Raw genomic sequence first — 20,737 nt, 5'->3', positions numbered from 1 at the left:
ATGATACCTCCACCGTTTTATAATTACTGTATTATCAGAATATTAATAAAAAATAAATCATATTTTTTAAAATTTAATAACAAAAGTTTTATTAACTCAAAAACTCTAGAAAGCAACAAATCTAAAGGAAAAATAAAGGTTTACACTCTTATAAACAAAAAAAAAAACAATTTTACAATTGTTCAAGTACAAATATAAATTTTTAACAAATTTAACCAGTTTTTAAAAGAAATAAATCTTATTGGTGCTATAGTAATTTGCTTAGTCCAAATACAGATTCTTTAATTAACAATTATCAAATCTAGAAGGAATCATTGTAAAATTAAAAAAAAACATCTCTGTAATTTTTCTCTAAATAGTTAAGTGGTTACTAATGTTCTGTGATATTTATATTTAAAATATTACAGTCATTGTAACTATTATCATTATATATTTTTTACTCTTTACAACAAAAGTTTCAAATATCCTGTCTTTCATTTATTTTTAGAAATATGACCAGTAGATTAATCGTAATAATAATCTGTGGTTTAATAATCATGTTTCTAAATTGATTACAACAGTAATTGCATATCCATACAATCAGCACAAATTAAATAAATATGTTGGTCATTTACTTCATTCACTAATGTGAATTGCGCTTCCTTATTACAATTACTGCTATGTTTTTCTATTGAATCAAATATAATTTTTCTTATTTGTAACAAAGTATGTTGTGTTTTTATTTTAATATCACAGCAGAGACAAGTGACGGTACCATTTTCATATTTAAAATTTGTCTTTTGACACACGGGACATATAACATTCTCTTCTTCTAATGTCGACCAATCAACATCATGCATTTGTGATTTTTCATATTCCTCTAACCACCTGTAAATTATAAAACAAAAATGTTGAAATTAGAATGTAAATAGCAACACTTAATTTAATGAATCTATTAATTGACATTTTATTAGATTACTAGTTTTTAATCTTAATTTTCACAAGGTTTTTATCTTAATAAGACATGCTAACTCCAAACACAAACTTCTCTTTTCATAAATTACAAGGTATGTTGTTGGGAGAACATGTAACAGGCCAGCCTAGTAGTCTCATTGTAGGATTTTGATAATATGGCTTAAAACAAACTGAAATTGAGAAAAGACTTGCGAAGCCTCCTAAGAGAGTCCTTTGTTTAGATTCTCTGAAATTAAGGAAATTTTGTGCAAAATTCAATGAACATTATTAAGATAATGTGTTTTATCAATAGGCTGTATTATTACTGTCATAAGGATTGCATTGAAATGAGAATCTGTGAGATAAATAAGAATGTTTGTAAATTATAAGACCTAAAATTTAAAATTCTTGGAAGTTTTGAATATCACATAACTATAAATATATTTACACTATTTCTCTAAACAAATGAGCTTTGAATTTACATTTATTATTAGCATTGCATAAGGAAAAGAACAAGTTAATAGGTAAACAAGACATAGTTGGTGTAACTTTTCCATAAGAATTTAGAGATCTAGGTCATTAAAAACTAACAAAAATGTAAACCTTTGAATTTCTTCTTCAATGAGTTCTTGTTTTATTATTTCCAGCACGTCCATTTCTTCATCAAGGTCCTCAAATTCAGAAAAATTAAATGTGTTTTTGTAAATCATTGTTAATGTGGTCCGTAGTTCATTTTCACCAACACATCCTCGGAATTTATTTAAAAGAATATTACGACAGCTTTGTACTTTATCTTTGTAATCCTGAAAAGTAACTTTGAATTTTAATTGATAAGAATATAACCAGGTTGATTAATTATAATTAATCAACCTGGTTTATAACAGATTTAAAAGTGTTGAACATATACCTCATTTGCAGTCAATTAATATATGATACAACCTACCCAAAATCAATGGTTTCAAAAATAGTAAATAAAGTTAAATTTACAATAACAATATAAACAATACTTAAACTTACAATAACAAAAATAATTTATTGTTTAATATTTATTCCTGTACACATTATCAGTAATTGGCCTGTCACAATCCAATAGAAAAAATTAATTAATGTAACTTATTTCAAGTGGTTCACTTTGTACAGGTTGATTGGAAATAGGTGTAAATGCTTTTAGCTAACTGATGGCTAATACAATCACCCCCTTTAAACCTTTAACCAATCATCTCGCGTAATCGGGAATAGCAAGATTTTTTAACGATTTTTAGAAGATATTATTATTTACAAAATACAAATATTATGTGCAAACTGAATGTATATTTGCAAATGTCATATCTACAACTCTCCGTCAAAGCAGTTTGTTTATAAGAATTATATAGTAATTGTACTTACGAACCTTTCTTAGTTTTTCTTTTATTGCTATAGGGGACTGCTTTTGCTTAGTTTTTAAATTTTTATATAATGGTGACGAATTTGTTTTAGGTGAATTCATAATGAAAGCTAGTCTTGTAGAAGCTTTTATTTCAAACGCAATTCTTTTATAGTACAGTGGATTTCATTAATTCGGAGATTTTATTGAATATTTAAAAAAAATAATCGCAAGTCCGTATCAGAGACCGGATTCGGTGTTTTGTTTAGTGATGCTTTTGACAGAAAGTCGATAGCTCGTTCGGCCCATTGTATCGATATCATTTGTCAAATAACTAGTAGAAAATTTAGTTATGGTTAAAAATGAAGCCAATTTTCAACATTTGTTGTTGCTTTTTTGATGAAACAACGAATTTATATTTTTAAGATCATAGGAAAACTAAAATTACATTAATATAAAAATTTACTTGTCAACTTCGGATAGGCTTAAATTTTATACTTAACTAACAAATTTAAGTTAAATCCATAAAATACTAATGACGAAATGATTAAATATTGTGTAAAAGTAAAAATAGACGTAAGCTGTGATTGTTTTGTCATGTTTCCTTGATTTAAGCAATATTTATGTTTAAAAAGTTTACTTTCTATGTTAATATAACATTATGATCAACATAGTTATTCATATATAATTTATTAATATTGAGTATTTTAGATAAAATTCATATTAATCATATTGATTATTATTAATTTTTTTTAAATTTGTAGCATTCAAGCTTCGTATTGCTGACCACAACGACCACAATACTTTTATGTAAAATAATTTTGTGGCGGTTAGATGTAGTCGCTCCCTTATGTACATATGTAAATACAGTATCTCTTAAACATAGCTATCACCTATGTCGTCAATGTCCTCGGGCAGTAACTAGCCTTTGCCAGGTAATCGCGTATATATTAATCAAATTTTCCTTATTTTAATTACGTAGACTAAAATCGTGCCATAAACGTGTACCTAAGCGTAATTAGCACGAACAGCATCACATTACAACTGACTTAGTGTAGAGTTAATAACTGATTCTGACATAGTTTAGCGTAAAGGGGTGGCTTTTACCATAATTAATATTAAAACCCAATTGACGGACACAAATTAATAAAAGGCTTAGGTAACTTTTAGTTTCTTCTCTACGTTATTCTTATTTAGCTTATTAAGAATAATATTCTAGCGATTGTTTACTCATAACATATTACTAATAACTAGTATTGACGAATAAAGAGCTTTACAAGTCAAAAGAAATATCTGCAAATAAAGGTTATGTAGCAGTATATCGATAATTTCTAACAGTTAGAAAATCGATATGTAAATCTATTAAAGGAATGTCAACAAGTAGTTAATTAATGAAATTTAAAAAAAAATATTTTATAGCAACATTGTACCTAAACGTCAAACAGATGGAAAAAACAATGTGAGTGATAAGTGAAAATATGGCTAAGTCCAAAAGTTGAGATACATTAAAAAATTACATATGGTTTAAATTAGTGCTTAAAAGGAAGAAGGATTATTATATCTCAGGAAGATGACTCATGTAGAGAAACGTCAAACTCGAACGGGGAAAGAAACCATTCATTCCGGACATTTCATGGTGTCACATTTTGAGGCAGAAGAACAAGATGAATTTGATGATTTGGCTGTTCCCGTGCCTGATGAAGAACAAACTGTTCAGAAAAATTCAGTGGTTGCCACTTACACAGGATCATCCGAAACTTATACTTTGTCTGACAAAGAAGAAAGTAAACAACATCAACAACTTTCTATAGAAATATCTCTAACTAAGTTATTTAAATGTATGTCTTTGGCATATAGGTAAGTACCTTATTTGAATGGTTATAATTATTATTTAGACAAATAATAAGTGCATTGATAAATCCTATAATTAAAGTTATTCTGAAAAAATATATATATTTTGTATGATTAAATGGTAGAACTATAACCAAAATTTACTCGAATACTATTGTAGTTTTTGTTAAGTATTATAAATTCAACAAAATTATGAATTTTTATGAATGGTCATATAGGTATTTTTTTCTAGAAAATCAAAAACTACATAATAGTATTGAATGTAAGGGTTAGTAATATTCTAGAAATAAGGCATAATAACAGGTTCAAATAGAGTAAACTCGAGATAGAAACCCTGTTTGCATCTTTAAATGAGGAAACATATGTTTCTAGTTGGGTTGGAGTATAAAGATAACATGAGGTCATCGGAGCCTGTATAAAAGACACAGGTCATTTTCTGAGATAAGTCTGTCTATGAATGTTTAGTTATAATTATTTTTCAGTAAATATTTTTGCAAAGTTGAATTTAATTATTGTTAACTTTATAAACTAAACATTGAGTTGGTACACATAGTAGATAGGATTCTGTAAAAGTTTCATAGTTATTTTTTTTGCTTCAATAACTATAGAAGTTGTCCATTGAAATAATGTTGCAAAAGGTAGTTTTACTATTGTATGCATTATTTTTTAATTTTTGTTGCAATATTGTGTCCATTAATTTTCTAATGTTTATGAGATTATTAACCACAATCAGATTTAGATAATAATGACTTTATATGTTGCTTCAACCATTAATTGCTGCAGTAGTAGTAGCTAGATTAAAAAAAAACATTGAAAACTCATTGACAAAGAAGATATTTGTTCTTTAAATAAGCACTTATTTTAATATTTGTAATCATCATGCTATTTAAACTGTCATAAGTTTTAAGTGTGAAAGTAAATTGTTTAAAAATATAAGCATTTCATCAAAAACTTGCTGTCAATATTAAATTCTTAGGATAGGGAGCTAAAAATTTGGACATTTTTTTCCTTACTGATAAATTAATGTTTTGTATCAATATTTTTTTAAATGGCCATGTATTTATAAAAATTAATATAAAGGAAGTTATAAAATGTTTTAGAATGTAAAAAATGAAATTGCAAGCGAACAATATTTTTTAAAAATTGTTAAATGAATAGAATGTATCTATATGTTGCTCAAACTACTCTAGTAGAAATGTTGATAAGATACAGTCAGGCTTCCTTCTTATCAAATTGTTATTTATAATAAGCTTAAGATCATTTATTGATAGTGTTACAGATAAAGTTGTTACACTAGATAGTCTGCCATTTTTACATTTCAGTGGTACAGTTTGTCACTGAAGCTGTATCTTTTTTCAAAAAAATATTTTCTTTTCATTTTAAACATGTCTCAGTTAATTTTTAAAGCAAAAATGCGGATCATTTTAACAAGAACATTTATTATAGAAATGCTTCTCAAAGTGGCCTTATTAAAAATTAATTTGTGACGTTAAGTTTGAAGAAACATGGTAAGATATAAAATTGTTTACTATATTTATTTATTATATTCTCCAGACAAAAATTAACCTCACCCAAATGGAATCGTTTCAAAGGTATAAAACTCCGCTGGAAGGACAAAATCAGATTGAACAACGTTATTTGGAGATGCTGGCACATGCAATGTAAGTCTTAACACCTCGTTCTGTGTGTGTTTTATGATTATGTAAAAATGTAACAATACAACTAGTGGGATGTAACTGTGGAATATTAGTTCTGACAAAATAAGTTTTTATAACACTATTTTGGGAAACCACTATGCAAACCCACTTACATAATTTTCTTTACATTTATAATAGTTTAAACCAATTGTTGCTATAAAAGCTTCAACTAAGATTGACATGGTGTTACATATTTCTATTATAACATTTTTATTATAATGTTCACTTAAAGTGAGGCTAGAAATTATTGTTGTGACATGCAATTATAAAATTGATGTTTTTGAAAATTTTGGATTAAGCATGTAATATAAAACTCTTATCAAATAGTCTGATTTTCGGCCTATTTTGTTATCTTTGTGTTAATTCTAATACAGATTGTCTATTGGTGTATTACAGTTAGTAGCATGTGGTGGGTCGTTTACTGATATTGATAAATTGCTAACAACAAAGGCTACAAATGACTATGAGTTGCATTACTGCAAAGCTCTACTGATTAAGAGATTCTGCCGGTTTTATTATTACTTACTTTAATTTTGTTTGTCTAATTCAATGACTTAATAATATAATGTCTGCGAAGAACACTATCATAATTAAAAAGAATTAGTCACTCGTAATTACGAGTAAGTAGGTTTGTATAAAATTGTAGTAGTTCATAGTTTACTATGAACTACTACAATTTTAAATTTGTAAAACCGAAATATGTCAATTTGTTTTTAAGGAATGGTTTTAATTTCTTTGAAGGGTTTTAATTTCTTTGAAGGAATGGTTTTAATTTCTTTGAAGCCTTTCAAACAAATATTGTTACATACTTACATACTTAAGCTACGTATTTACACATATTAACGCCTGCCAATATATGGCAAACCTTTTTGTAGCTCTACGTGACGAGATGAGATGCTCCAATCTTACAGCGAGTCTTGCAATTTGAGTCATAGGAGCTATCTTTGACTGTTAGATTCGCCTTCATTCCCTTATTTTGTATCACGTAGAGAATCCTTCATGGGATACGCTTACGTTGCGTGGACAATAAAAGGATTATGTCAGACTCCTACCGGCAAAAGCTCCAAGGGGCTTCTTTAACACTTTTGTCTAAACTACGGGAACGCTTTGCATGTTTACTAAATTTCAATGAAGACGGCCCAGTGCCGCAACATCTTAGAGTAGACCTGTAGCCCCCACCTGTTATCATAACTACGTGATTAGTATTAGTACGAACGCCACTACGGGGCCAGGACATTCATGAGGCGGATCACCTTGAACAGGGGTCAAGACCTTATCATGGGGAATGGAGAAGGGTCTAGTATAAAGACCTCCAACGTCCAGGTCTAAAACTTATTGTTTTCTCAAATTCAACACATTATACCGACTCTTCACAATGGCGACGCGGCGGTAAGAGATAGACCGAAGTCTGTTCATACCGTCTTCTACCATAGCTTATTGCTCATATGGGCGCGTCCGAGGTTTACTTAATTGGCCACCTCGTGCCAGACTTATGCCATGGAACAGCTATGTTTCTAACTATTTTGCTCTGTCCGGGGATCACTACGGTCCTAGGCGGATGTCCAAACCTAGTGTGCCATCTAAATTTGCTACGTATTTAAACTGCCTAACTACTTGTATGTAGATAATCATTTATTAAAGCATTGTTGTAAACAAGTACCCTCTAAAAGCACTGCAAGTTAGAGTGGTGTATGTAAATTTACAATTAAAAAATGCAATTTTAATAAAAAAACGCCCAAAACTATTGCCTTATCATTCTGGAATAAAAACCTTTGTGTATTTTATAGTTTAAAAAATCTTTAAACTCAAGTAATACCTTATACGAGACAACTTTTAGATAAAAGAGACGTTACCGGATAAGTTGTAAAAATCAATTAAAATATCACGAATGAACTTGACCCCAATTTGGCAAGTTATAATCTATTCTGTCTCAATAAGAATTCGACATTTAGGTATTACGTTATTCTGATATATGTACTTGGCATATATTTTAGAAGAATATTTTATAGTGCAAATAGTAATTATGCTAAAATAAGTAGCCCAATTTCTTGTAAACACGACAGTAAAAGTCATTGTTTTAAATTCTGATTTATAATATTTTAAACGAAAGGTAATAATCGATTTAGTTATTAACTGTGACTATTTAATAGTCGATAATAAATTTAACCTTACTAATTAAACAAATGTCAATAAGAAAAGAATAAAACTAAAATAACATGTCTTTGCTTTTTATTGCATCATATTGTGATTGATAATCGACCTTCGAACGTTTGTTTTGCACGAATTGAGGGAGTAGTTGAACTAATACACTGTTCAACTGTAGTTATTTATATGCACTGCAAATAAATTGTGTAACGCAATCATGTGTCCATGTGTGAGCCAGCCACTGCTAAGGAATTTCAGCAATCCATGCTGGAAAGAGAACTGGGGTTCGGATCTGGCAGATCGTTCCATATGTGGCGACTCCTACCACCGCAGGGGTACTCTTTAGATATAGATACATATATATTCAAAAGGGTTCTCTAACTTTATTGTAACTTTCAAGTTTTAATTAATCTTTAACGATCAGATGCAATAAAAAACAGATAATCAATTGCATATCTCATTTCAGTTATAAAGAAACAAAATACGTTTGTCTGCCAGTTTGCCTCTCCATTGGACGTCGACACGCATGTGAAACCTGAGGTAAAGTGCTTAATTAAAAGTATATATGTCTTATGTGTTAAGCGCAACAACATATTTTAGACATCAACATAATTTTAGTATAACTTTCAGACAACAATATTAGAAGGAAAATATTGGAAGAGAAGAGCGGAAGCAGTCATAGCAGAGTATAAAAAATGGCGCATGTTTCATATTATGAGACTCTTTGGAAAAGGGGACACCTCTGTCCAAGATACGGTATGAACACTAATTATATGATGATTGTATTTACGACTTAATTATGTTATATTACTTGTATAGATTTAAAGTAATGAAATAAATGACTTCTGTATTTTCTAGTGTGAAGAGAAAATAAGTAATTGCGTTTTGTGTAATTGCAGATGTCAGACATGGACACGGTGGAGTCGTTCTCTCAGTGCAGCGACCTGGCGGCCAACATGCTCACCGACGAGGACTACCTCAATTTCATGAGTGACACCCTCTTTTCAACCATTACAAGCCATCAACCCTTCGCCTTCCCTGATTGCAGGGAGATTGGTAACTTCTGTTACATAATTTTAAAATGAATATTGTTAAAGTATAACAGCAACAGATTCAATAACTATTTTTATTTTTGTCACAGCTAGAGGAGCTGGTCTGGCCGATTTCATACAACCAAGCTTGGGCCCTTTGCAGCCTAATCTTGATGATTTTATGGACACATTAGAACCTCTGCAAGGTAAGTATACGTTTTTATACAAAATAGAGTTATACAATTTTATAATATGTTATGATAATCTATACTATTTTGAGTTATATGTTCTCTATGTTAAATTCCAGACCTTCTTTCGACGCCACGCCTTCCACCTGTACCCGAAGAGACAACCCTTCCTACTGAAGACTCGCTGTACAGAAGCGGAATGCCTGTAGATTCTTATAATCCTCAGGGTTATATTGCAGGAAGTCCCAATACTTCTGCAGTCACAATGCCTACCAGTCAGATGAGCATTCATGGTATTTGCATATCATCACTGTTCTGAGAGTTGGTACTTGAAGGAGTGCCCTAAACTTGTTCTTTTTTAAGGTACGAGTAGCAATAGTCAATTGATGTCGGTGACTGATGAAGTGAAGGGCGAGGAGATGCGGTTGTACAATAATGCGCGGCTGTTCACGCAGACGGACGTGCCGAGTAACATCCTCAGTGCTCCCGACATGCTCCCCACATTCCCACAGACCTCCTTTGACCAACAAGCCGTGTCCCAGCCCGAGCCCCAGCTCCACGCCAATTTGTACGTGGCCAAGTCACCCCGGGTACAATATGTCAATGCCCAGAAGATAACAGCCGCACCGGAAACTTGCTACGCCAAGTACAATACAGGTCAATATTAGTTTTATAATTGACCTTTCTGTAAGTAGTCTTATAAATATATTTGACTGAATGTTTGTAGGTTTGCCACCGTCACAAACTGCTCCGGAGACCGTCTCTCTCCTGCAACAACCGGTACAGAATGCTAAATACGCCTCGTCCATAGTAATTCAGAGCCGAAGTGGATACAATCGGGAGAAACCGCGGACGCGTTTGAGCCATTATACAAATCAAATGTCAAATAACCAGTACCCGTCGTACTCCCAGCCCATGCCGGTGCAGCAGGGACACCATATCGCTCCACAAAACTACGAGGTTCGACCTGGAGCGGTGCGACAGTCTTCTCCACAGATGCAGTATTTACAGCCGAATCCTGTAGAGACATACAAGACGAAACCTGTCTCGTCTCCAATAAGCTCACGGTCCTTCAAGTTGCCTTCTCCTCCCTTGGTTGCTCTTCCTGCGCAACAGGTACTTTCTATAAAAATTTTTATTGATAAATAGCCCCAGCATTACACAAGCTTGAAAAAAGGAATATACCAATGTAATGTTAGTTGATTTCCACTATTGAAATTCTGGCGAAAACAATATTGCTTAGATTTTGCAAAAACATAACATAAATTTAATTAAATTATCTAATGAAGTATTCTAATGGTTTATAGAGTAATTCCAATCGTAAGTTTAATGCTACCGAAACTGTTGTACCGTGCCTTGGGAATGTGAGGTGAGGTGGAGGCCGAAGTAAAAGAGCACGAGGATACGTCCGCAAGCGTTGTAGATAGATTAACGGCAAGTAATGGCTGATACAACATCTCGTTACGCCATGCTCATACTTAAGGCGCGGTATAGAGGTCACGGTAGCACTGTAATAATTGATATATAATTATATGAGTTTGTTTATTGTGATGTTTTAATTGTAGACGTCAGCGAGCAGTTCAAATTCATTAGTGCGTAATAAGGAGCAGTTTCGGTCGCACAGTCTACCCCTGGGCGCGCAGTTGAACGCAGAGTGGCTGGTGAGCGCCGGGTCGTCCGCCGCCGGGCCCGCGCCCCCGCCCCCGCCCTTGCACGCCGCACCACTCGACTCGACTCCCGTCAGACATACGCCCAGGGTCAGTGTTTATCATGTATATCTACATTGAATACAGACAGCTTAAAATCAATTGCCAAATACGTTGTACAAAGTTTGAGAATTTATTATGATATTTTTATATTTTAGTGTCTCGAAGAACGTTCTTAATTAGAGTTGTGTAATTTAAATTTTGTATTTTATATTAGTTATGTAGAATTATTTATGAGTGTGGGTTTGGCAGGCGCGCGAGTCGACGGGCGCGCTGCGGCTGCGGTCGCGGTCGACGTCGGGCGGGCTGGGCGAGCCGCGCCGCCCGCCGCCGCTCAACAGCGTCGCGTCCGAGCCCGCGCTGCCGCAGGCTAGCGTCATGCTCGCGCACCTGCTCTCCGCGCACCACTGTTAGTGCTCACGCGAACACAAACCGCACACAATTACAAATATAGACTCGCTATTAAATAATGTGTATGGACTAGGGGAAGACGATTTAAAGACGTGAAACGTTTTCTGTGTCTTGGTCAAGGAGCGACAGCTTAAGTTGCAGCCTTTAAACTCAAAATCCAAGGTTTTAGTAATGAAATAGATCTGCAATTACGCCAAAATGTGACGCGCGTCTGCTTGATGCTGATATCATTTTCGATTTAACATTTCCAAACCTTACTTTGTCCGAAAGTAAAGAGTTAATTATCACATTAGAGAGACCAGAAAGTAATGTCGTTTCTGTTGACATATTTAACAGAAAAACCGATTGATTTTTACTGCACGGGCATTGAAAGTTTGTATACTAAATGTCAAAAGGTTGTTGATAACGAAGGCGAACACATTGTTGATTAGAAATTAAAACTTGTTAAAAATGTAGCTGTGAGAATTTAACTGAAGAAAGCGACATTACTTTCCGGTCCCCCTAATATTATCATATCTATAATCTGATATAACAACTGATCATATCTCGGTTCGTCTTACTCGGGTACCCTCCAGGCTGGAATGGAAAACACTTCTCAAGTGAGCGCAAGCAGAGATCTTTTGAAAGCTCTTCACTAATCTTGGAGCGATACAAATATGACCTAAAAGTTTGACGATTTTAAAATCCGTCGGATTATATATAATGAGTCGACTAGAACCAAGGATCCTTAGGGATCCGTCGAGCTCAGTATCAATATCTTTATACTGTGACTTCACAGCTGGCAATTTGTGAGTCACAGTGCCAATTTGTGACACTGTTTATATGTGATAACCATTATTTAGTCTTATTAATTTGTTACTTCATTGTACTTTCGTTAAAATGTGATATCAAATGTGCCGCATCTAAATGAAGCTCGTCGAGGTGAGGACAGGAAAGTAGAGCAGGAGCGGCCGATTACATACCCCCACCCCCCCCAATACCTGCTCGTATACCTAAGGCGCGTTACAGCGGTTTCAACAGCACCATAACAAAATCAAATTGCACTTTTGAGAATGAAAAGAATATAATGAACATCATTACTATTTTTAGCTCAAAACCTATACAAAATAAAGAGTAATGATGAGGGTTCGGGCGGAGGGGATCCAACTAAATCACCGATTAGAAGAGGACAGCCGTCACCTATAGAAAACGATGCCATGTCGCCACACCATGTAAGAATATTAGTTACTTGTTTCTCCATAAACAGATGTAGTAGTCAATCAATTGCAATCAGGTTGACTGACAGTGAATATCGTGACGAGATGTCTAAATAAACTGTGCTTTTACTGACTTAAATGTACATTCAAATGAATACTTATTAAGAGCCTGAGCCTCATTTCCCATGGTAGCCTTCATGGTTTCACCTCAAATATGGTGATGCTGTAAATGCCAATATGTGAACAAAAGCAAAAATTCATATCGTAATGCATCCGTGATTTTTATTTATAATTATCTTGTCTTATCTCAATGGGTTGGTTTTTACAACCAAGCCACACTATTTATTATGTGTAAACAGGGTAAAGTCAATCTAGCCAATCCGAGGAATCTCATTTATTTGAGATTAATATATATTGCAGCAGTTAAATTAAAATAGGCTTAACATATTGAATGATGAAAATATGGAAACTAGTATGTTCATATTTTTCTGTGTTATTTTATTTGTAGCTGTGCTTTGTGATACAGGTGTTCGTAAAATAAAAAAGAAATTTTTTTTACAACTTTGAATTTTCGTTACGTTTTGGTACACAATAAATTTTAAGAGAGTGATCACTTACTTATGAAGTAAACAAAAAAAACTTGTGAGTGGTGGTCAGAAGTTGAAAGCGAGGTGTGTCGACAGTCGCTGTCGCCGCCGACGTCGCCGGGGTCCCCGAGAGCTGGTTCACCCCGGGAGACGCGTGAGGCGCGGCGCTCGCATCTGCACACCGAGCAGAAGCGGCGCTACAACATCAAGAACGGCTTCGACACGCTGCAGACCCTCATACCGCACCTCAACACCAACCCCGCTGCTAAGGTCATTTTTATTCATCCAATATTGTCAGCCGATAGACGTCCGCTGCAGGGCATAGCGCGCCCTAAAAATCCCCACGATGACCAATCTAGCGCTGCCCTCATCCGGCAATAAAACAGCGGGGCCGCCGATCTAATGTCACTAAATACTAATTCTAGTTTCCAATACCAAAAAATGACAATTTGGTTAATTTTATATTCTTTGAATATGTTAGCGAATAATGTTTTTACAGGATCTTTTTGATTTACGACTTCGCGTCCTCCGACACTTTCCTCTTGAATATCTGTCTTGGGCTTCACACTTTACATAGCTTCCAGTTTAACCAAATCGAAAGTCGAAAGACAACCTGTCAAAGAATTATAGTTGTTCCGTGATCAAGATCCGTTGTGTTTATTAATGTATCTCGTATCGTTATTATGATGCACCGATAACAGTTCATTTCAATGTCACTTTCGAAGATCGAATATGTATAAATAGCAATTATGAAACAGATAAATTGTAGATATTTTGATTTCATATATATATTTGTTATCGTTTCGACCTTAAACCAATAGCTCTGACAGGGCAACGGAATCTTTTCTTTTGAACAATTGCAATCCATTTTTATAATGCAATTAATCACAGAGGTATATTAATTTGTACATGGATAAGAGATAGTAATAAAAATCCTACTTTACTGTTATGAAAAACAACATTTTAAATTTTTCTTCGGACTATGTCGAGTCATTGTCTTGTGATAATTTCTGGCGAAGGTTTCTAACTTGCTGATATCAGTTGATAATAAGTGGAAACACCGTCTTAGAAATTTAAACTAAATTTGGTTACAGATAAGTAAAGCGGCAATGTTACAAAAGGGAGCAGATTATATTAAGCAGTTGAAAGCGGAAAGAAACCAAATAAAGGAGGAAATGGAGAGTTTGCGACAGCAAATTGAATGTTTAAACAATTCCATTTCGTAAGTCATTAATTATTTTTTTCGATAATATTTATTTCATGTACAAATTAAATTAATAAAATAAAAATTGAAAACCATCATTCACCTTCTACAAAGAATTACTGAGAAAACTTTTGCCAATGTTATTAATACGGTAAGTGATGATTGCGGTACGTAGCGCAATAAAGCATTTTCTTCCGTTAGAATTTAGTTTCAACGGTATCGTGTTGGCAAAGCGCTGAAGACGCTTAGTTTGTACTTCTTTACGTACATATTCCACTCGAGTCGAGGAGACCGGTAGGATTCGAAGGCCATCAAGTAGTCTGGACTATTATGAGCGGTACAGTCGATTACCACGTCTGTGCCACTTAAACATGAAGAGTTAATGAAATTATTTCTAAAAAGCAAATGTAGGCTTGTGTTTTCTCCAGCAACTGCCACTCGCTGCTGCCGGCGACGGGCGCGCCCGTGTCGCGAGCGCGCGCCGGCCGCCTGCGCGAGATGTTCGCGCGCCACGTCGCCAACCGTACCATGCACAACTGGAAGTATTGGCTCGTATCCTTTTCACTGAAGCGAACCCATCTCAACTGAACTAGAATAAAACTGTTCCAGATCTATCTAGATATACCTAAGAGATTTCCTCCTATGTGTACTCGCTACGACATCTCTGAAACTGTAAAGCTTAGAGACTTAAATTTCCTTTTTAAGCGTGAATTTAATGAAATTCTACACGCAATGGAGGTTGAAGGGGGCGTACTTTAAGTTGCGGGGGACATGTAGTGCTTACTATTTTTCGTAAGTTTAGATATTTAACTAAATTTTAACAAGATTTAAATGTGAAACTTGATATATTAAAGTATAATAAACGTTATATTTTGTAATCAAATTATTATTAAAGATACTGATAAAAATTATAAATAAAAAGACTGATTCCGTCGATAGTTTGGATTTAGGTATCTCTGTAAGAATTGACGTGTTCATATATTTTGTTCTTTGATAATGAAAATGAAAGCATAGAACTCATCCGGTTCGTACTCGGATCAGGATCAATCATTTTACACTCATAAAAACAATTGTGAAAAGTATTAAATAGGCATGAAGAATAAGAAATAGGTAAGAAATAGTCGTGAAAACAAAAATTAAAACGCAGCAGACAATCATCGAAAAACGAATGACGTGTTCCGTAGACAAAACTATCAGACAGCCGATTGGATAGTTGAAATGGCCTTGGGCCAGTCATAGTAAGCAAAACAGATACCCGCAGGCCTTAAAGTTCTATAGCGGAGACCACGGACCGGCAAGTGAATCACAGGTCATCCATCCGCAAGGTGGTCAGACGACCTTGTTAAGACCGACAGACGCTTGATACAGGGCACTCTAAGCCTGAATGAAAATCTGTGGCCTTAAAAATATAAATCATCTGACCATCAACTGACCATAAATTTAACTATACCTAACGATAATAACTGAATCGCTGCTGCGTTTTTAAAAAGTTATTCGTTGGTTAAAAACAATGTGAATTCTTATAAACAAACGTCTGGCATTGCCAATAACATCACCAAGTGAGCTTATACGAGAATTAGCGCACGCAGACCTTTCACCTCTCGTGTATCAAACACCTGCTGTTTTCGCGCTAAAATGCATTCAGACAATTAAACAAATGATCAATGTCGCTTGGTTTCGACAATTTGTTGATTAATGAAATCGCATTGGACACAAAGATCTTGAAAATGTCAATTTATATATAATTCATCATTCTTATAATAAAACAAGTCTCCTTCGATGGAGCGGTATTGTTATCGTCTGTATAATTTACAGATATTTTTTCTTAGTCGTTGCGATTTTAATCTTATTTGTTATCAGGAACACTGCGTCTGATTATTTAAAACCGTGATTCGTATACGCGTATCTCCATATGTGCGTAAGATACGATACGCACGCAACGACTTGCTGACAAAACACTCGTATACTACGCATTAGTGAGATACCATATGTTATCTAAATAGATATATATTTCGGAGCGTGATTTATCAAAATTTTCCTCTAACAATATTATTATTCTAATAATAATCAAAGTAAACGTATTTTAGAAAAAAAATGTATTGATCTATTTATTGTTTTTATAATAATTAACGTCTGCTTTCAAAATAAGTTTTAAATTGTAATGTTTTAATACATATTTTAATTTGACTAAATAAGGGAAGCGTTTTTTTAATTTTAATTAATCTTAAATGTTTGATTTATGTGAAAAAACAAAAGTGTTGTTTTTATTATTTTGCTAAAAGTATTAAATTTTGCCTTCCTTTAAGAACCTTGTGGCTTGACGAAGATATAAAACCATAATGGCCGAATTGGTTGAAACGTTCTCCAGTTACATTTATCAACAGATAGAGCGGTTCAATTTCATAACATAGATAAATATGCGGGTATATGCATACAAGTATGTTATGCTTAATTCATTTATAGAGTGAGATTCTCTAAACTAACTTACCACGGGCTTTATTTCGATAGCATATAGTACAATATATTTTGTGGTTGTTCCAAAAAGTATCATCCCTTTGTCACACGTCTATTTGCTAAAATTACCTCAAGTTAAGTGTCGTTTGTTATTACATAAACGCCTTTGAATTCGTCTGTTAAATTTAGAAAGAGCAACTTATCGTTTAATATGGTGCTTTTAATGTTTTCGCAACGTTTTGTATAAATGTCCCCTGCGTGTGTTACCAAGTGGGCAGGACAGAAAGCACGCAGAATAGATGGTTGCTTGGGTTTTAAAGTCCCACGGGAGACAAATGGGTAAGCGGTCCTATTGGAATTCTCTTGAGAAGGCCCATCTCCAGCTGTGATGGTTGTCCAAGGGATGAAATGATGTCGATGATTAGAGAATGAAACTTCAAGTATATTGTTTGTATTGGTGTAATGATTAGAAAAATAGTTATTCCTTAATGAAGTGGTTAGTTCAGCGTGGTGAGCGCGGCGCTGGTTGAGTCGTTCAGCGCGTGCGTGTCGTGCGGCAGCAGTGCGGACCTGGTGCGCACCACGCTGCTGTGGGCCGAGCAGCACTGCTCCTTGGTTGAGATGCGGCCAGGTAACACACACGAACATGCCTTCACTATAACTATACTGTTAAGCACAGTTTTTCTTACCTTACGATTAACACTTTCGCTACGAGCGTCGCCAATAGACGACATCCGCGCGACGACAGTTTATAACATTTGATTATTTGAAATTTTCATAATGGGTAAAAATTACAATTAGACCCGCGTTTTATGTTAATGCATAGTGTACATAGATCACCGTTCAGCGGTGTTACTCTGACGGAGCAAACTGCCGTAGTGAAAGGGTTAATATCTGGCTAATTGTCTTTTTATACAGGATTTTGGTCGCTGGATCTTTTGAACTCAATGTTGATTTTGATTCGCATGTATTCATCGATTAATGGATCATTAATAGAGAATGATGTGTTTTTTTAAAGCGAATTTCTTCCATCAAAATTTTATTATTAAATACCAAAAAATATGTACATTTCAATTCACTTAAATTTCTAAGCAATAAGTCGGAAATTAATTAGTTAAAATTTTAAAAGACATAATTCATAATTTTATTTAAGAAATTATATTAAAATTTTTTAAAATATTTATTGCTATGGTTAATATTTACTTTTTTCCGTGAATCTGTGAAGTGTTTTTGTTATCGGTATAATATTTATTTATTACCCTATTGAACTCTAGTTCCAAACCCACCCTGATCCATAGATCTGTCCGAGATTTGGTTTTGTGGTCACTTATGCAATTTAAAATCATGGGTTGTTCTTTTTGGTTAGCGGTGCTGAACTCTCTCCGTGTGCTGTGTACGACGACGGACATCTTGACCAGCCCCGAGCGGCTGCCGGACGAGGCGCGCACCGCCGCCGCAGCCAGCGCCGGCGTCAAACACGAGCCGACTTAACGCATGCACACTCCCGCCACGTAACGCACTTGAGACACAAGGCTATAGTTAATTCTCGTTAAGAATACAGTGAACCAACGGCCTTGCCACACTTTAAAAATATAAAACCGACAGACAAAATCATTCTTTAATTGATCACTATAGGGTTAACTTTCTAATAAGAAAGATTTGATTCACTTAATTCTTAACGCTAACGAACTATACACTCTCATGTGAGGAGGCTGCTCTGTACAATATATGTAACGTGTACATTTACAGATGCAAGATATTTAACTTCCTATACTATGTGTCTCCAATGTAAGAAGCTATCTATTATGGAAGCGCATTTGTATTTCAATGACTTAGTGACAAAAGCACATATCTTAAGTTAGAGATAATGCTCTGCCGATCTTGTTTTTCTGTCTCATTTCCGCATGCATTGCTCTGCGTCTGTAAGTGTGCATCATAAACAGGGTAAAGAATTATTGCGAAGTTGTTAAATGTCTCGTTAACACTGTTATATGTTTAAAATAAATCACAATACGCATGTTTGCCGTGATGACGCAGCCTATATATGACTTACTGCAAGTTAAAACAGGCTTTTCTCAACTAATTTTATAAACGAACCGACATTGAACTTTTGTAAAATTTCTTTTACGCAGATATGATGATTTTAATTCTATCCGTACTGTTCCATTGATTTATTGCGTTGTACTTAATTGGGAAAATCTTATTCTTTATTGAGTCGCCGCGCTTATTGTTTTCATGAAGTCGCGTAGTACAAGTAGATTTCAAAAGATGTGCCTTAAATTTTAAGTCAATAACCCTGATAGACCCTGGAACAGATTTTTTTTTTCGAAGAGTGCAGTAGTGGATCGCTGCTGTCGACCTAGATGCGTTAATTTTAATTTCTTCATCATGTCTCGATGTATTTAAATAAAACAATGTCATATTGACATTTAATATGATGTAATTGTGATTCGTTTCAGAGAAATGTTACATTAAAACTGCCGTATATCAAATTGCTTTCTCTCACGTCTTCTTGTTAAAATACCTCATAGAAATATTTATGTTATGGTCACAGACTATAAATGGGTGCAGGTAACATTTTGGAATTCGTATCTTTGTGTCATTGGCCATTGTGAAATGTATTACGATAATTTTATGAAATTGTTTTAATATTATAACAGCCTTACGTAAAGTCCGTCCAAAAGCCATAAAATGATCACACATGATTATAAAACAGTTTAAAATGAATATAAAAAATTCCTTTAGCGGTTTGTTTTCGCAAATTTTCTATATTTCTTTTTTTATTGTAATATATGAGCGGGGTAAAATAGGGCAGAAGATGAGTATAGCAATCGCATTGCCAAGTGTAGCGCGCTTGTGGGGTTTCGTGTAATGGAAGGACCATACGTCCTTCATCTGTGCAATGTTTTGTGTTCGCGGACGGAGCGTTAGAAATATAAACGCACAACCTTGTTAAAGTGTCGGGCTGGTGAAGTACACAACACTGTGATGTTATCATATTTTATTTACCAATGCTAACAATTACTGTAATAAGAATATTGCAAAAATTGATAGTAGTGGTAGTCTATAAGGCGAGATTTTCAGAGCGACTATATTTGGTGAGCCTAATAACAAATACTTTTGTCTCCATTGGAACATGCTGATGTCCCTAACTAAGCTATTCTATTTATTCTAAATGTTTCATTTATTTATATGTATCTCGCCCGTATTTAGCTACACTTCTATTTGTTACTTACGACGTTTTAATATCAACAGCTCTAAAATCTCGCTTATCTGAAATAAAAAAAGAACTAAACGAATACGCAACTATGTGTATGAAATAAAAAAATTCGCTAACCATATCGTGCCTTAGACTTAGACCACTTTTAGGAAAAACTAATTTTGGCGGCTATTTTTCTAAAATGCAATTTTATAATATAATTGTAAATATTATAACTCATGACTCAGTCTGGTGCCTTCCCACGGAAGATCGAGACCATGAATTAAATGTAACGTTATCTTTTTGCCAAAGATATCGCATTCGCAGGCCCCCGATGCTCTGCCCGGATGTCGGTCAAACCAGCACACACCCGTCCCGACGCACGTGAATACCGATATAGTTATTAAGTGGAAAATAAGAATTTATTGAACATGTCGAGATTTAATTTAGTGAGTTTAAGTGTATTTACGGAAGTAATTACTGTAAGTAAATATTTTTATATGATTTGTGTGTTCACGCAAATGTTTTTATAAACATATGTAAATCGGTGCCAACGTAAATATTGTTGTAATTTGTTATGTAGTAATATAATTTTATGATGTGTCGTTGACTCTGGTAGTGCATTGAGTGGAGTATGCGCTCGGCGCGAGCTTTAAACTAGTTATTTGCAACTGTTGTTCTATTGAAAATATAATTTGGAAACAACGACCATTTTGTTTTAATCACTTTATTGAAACAACATTTATTCTATTAATACTTCGTACAATGTACA

At 34.2% G+C, this 20,737-nt stretch overlaps 2 protein-coding genes across 3 annotated transcripts; one reads left to right on the top strand and one right to left on the bottom strand.

The window, feature by feature from the left end:
* Window positions 1–241: 241 nt before the first annotated feature.
* Window positions 242–2,548, bottom strand: Ripalpha (RPA-interacting protein alpha). The gene is made up of 3 exons (XM_068773887.1): window positions 2,324–2,548; window positions 1,537–1,736; window positions 242–867 (listed from the first exon to the last, which is right to left on the bottom strand). The coding sequence occupies exons 1-3, from the start codon at window positions 2,417–2,419 to the stop codon at window positions 552–554; spliced, it is 612 nt and encodes a 203-aa protein (XP_068629988.1). The 5' UTR covers window positions 2,420–2,548; the 3' UTR covers window positions 242–551.
* A 1,206-nt stretch (window positions 2,549–3,754) lies between these two features.
* Window positions 3,755–20,673, top strand: Mondo (MLX interacting protein mondo). Of its 2 annotated transcripts, none has more exons than XM_068773474.1 (17): window positions 3,755–4,153; window positions 5,702–5,808; window positions 8,456–8,529; window positions 8,620–8,745; window positions 8,889–9,045; window positions 9,131–9,226; window positions 9,328–9,501; window positions 9,572–9,865; window positions 9,936–10,324; window positions 10,774–10,965; window positions 11,167–11,323; window positions 12,415–12,536; window positions 13,205–13,378; window positions 14,203–14,330; window positions 14,741–14,864; window positions 17,268–17,397; window positions 18,133–20,673. In XM_068773474.1, the coding sequence occupies exons 1-17, from the start codon at window positions 3,867–3,869 to the stop codon at window positions 18,255–18,257; spliced, it is 2,856 nt and encodes a 951-aa protein (XP_068629575.1). In that variant the 5' UTR covers window positions 3,755–3,866; the 3' UTR covers window positions 18,258–20,673. The 2 variants fall into 2 exon arrangements, with proteins under 2 accessions (XP_068629575.1, XP_068629574.1); XM_068773473.1 differs by having other exon boundaries at window positions 8,608–8,745.
* The last annotated feature ends 64 nt before the right edge of the window (window positions 20,674–20,737 follow it).

Source organism: Battus philenor, unplaced genomic scaffold, assembly GCF_028537555.1.
Source record: "Battus philenor isolate CCGP_79_NKW_IND1 unplaced genomic scaffold, ilBatPhil1.0.hap1 SCAF_6, whole genome shotgun sequence".
Classification (NCBI taxonomy): Eukaryota; Metazoa; Arthropoda; class Insecta; order Lepidoptera; family Papilionidae; genus Battus; species Battus philenor.
Note: the sequence above shows the minus strand (reverse complement) of the source record. Positions and strands in the feature narration are given on the sequence as shown.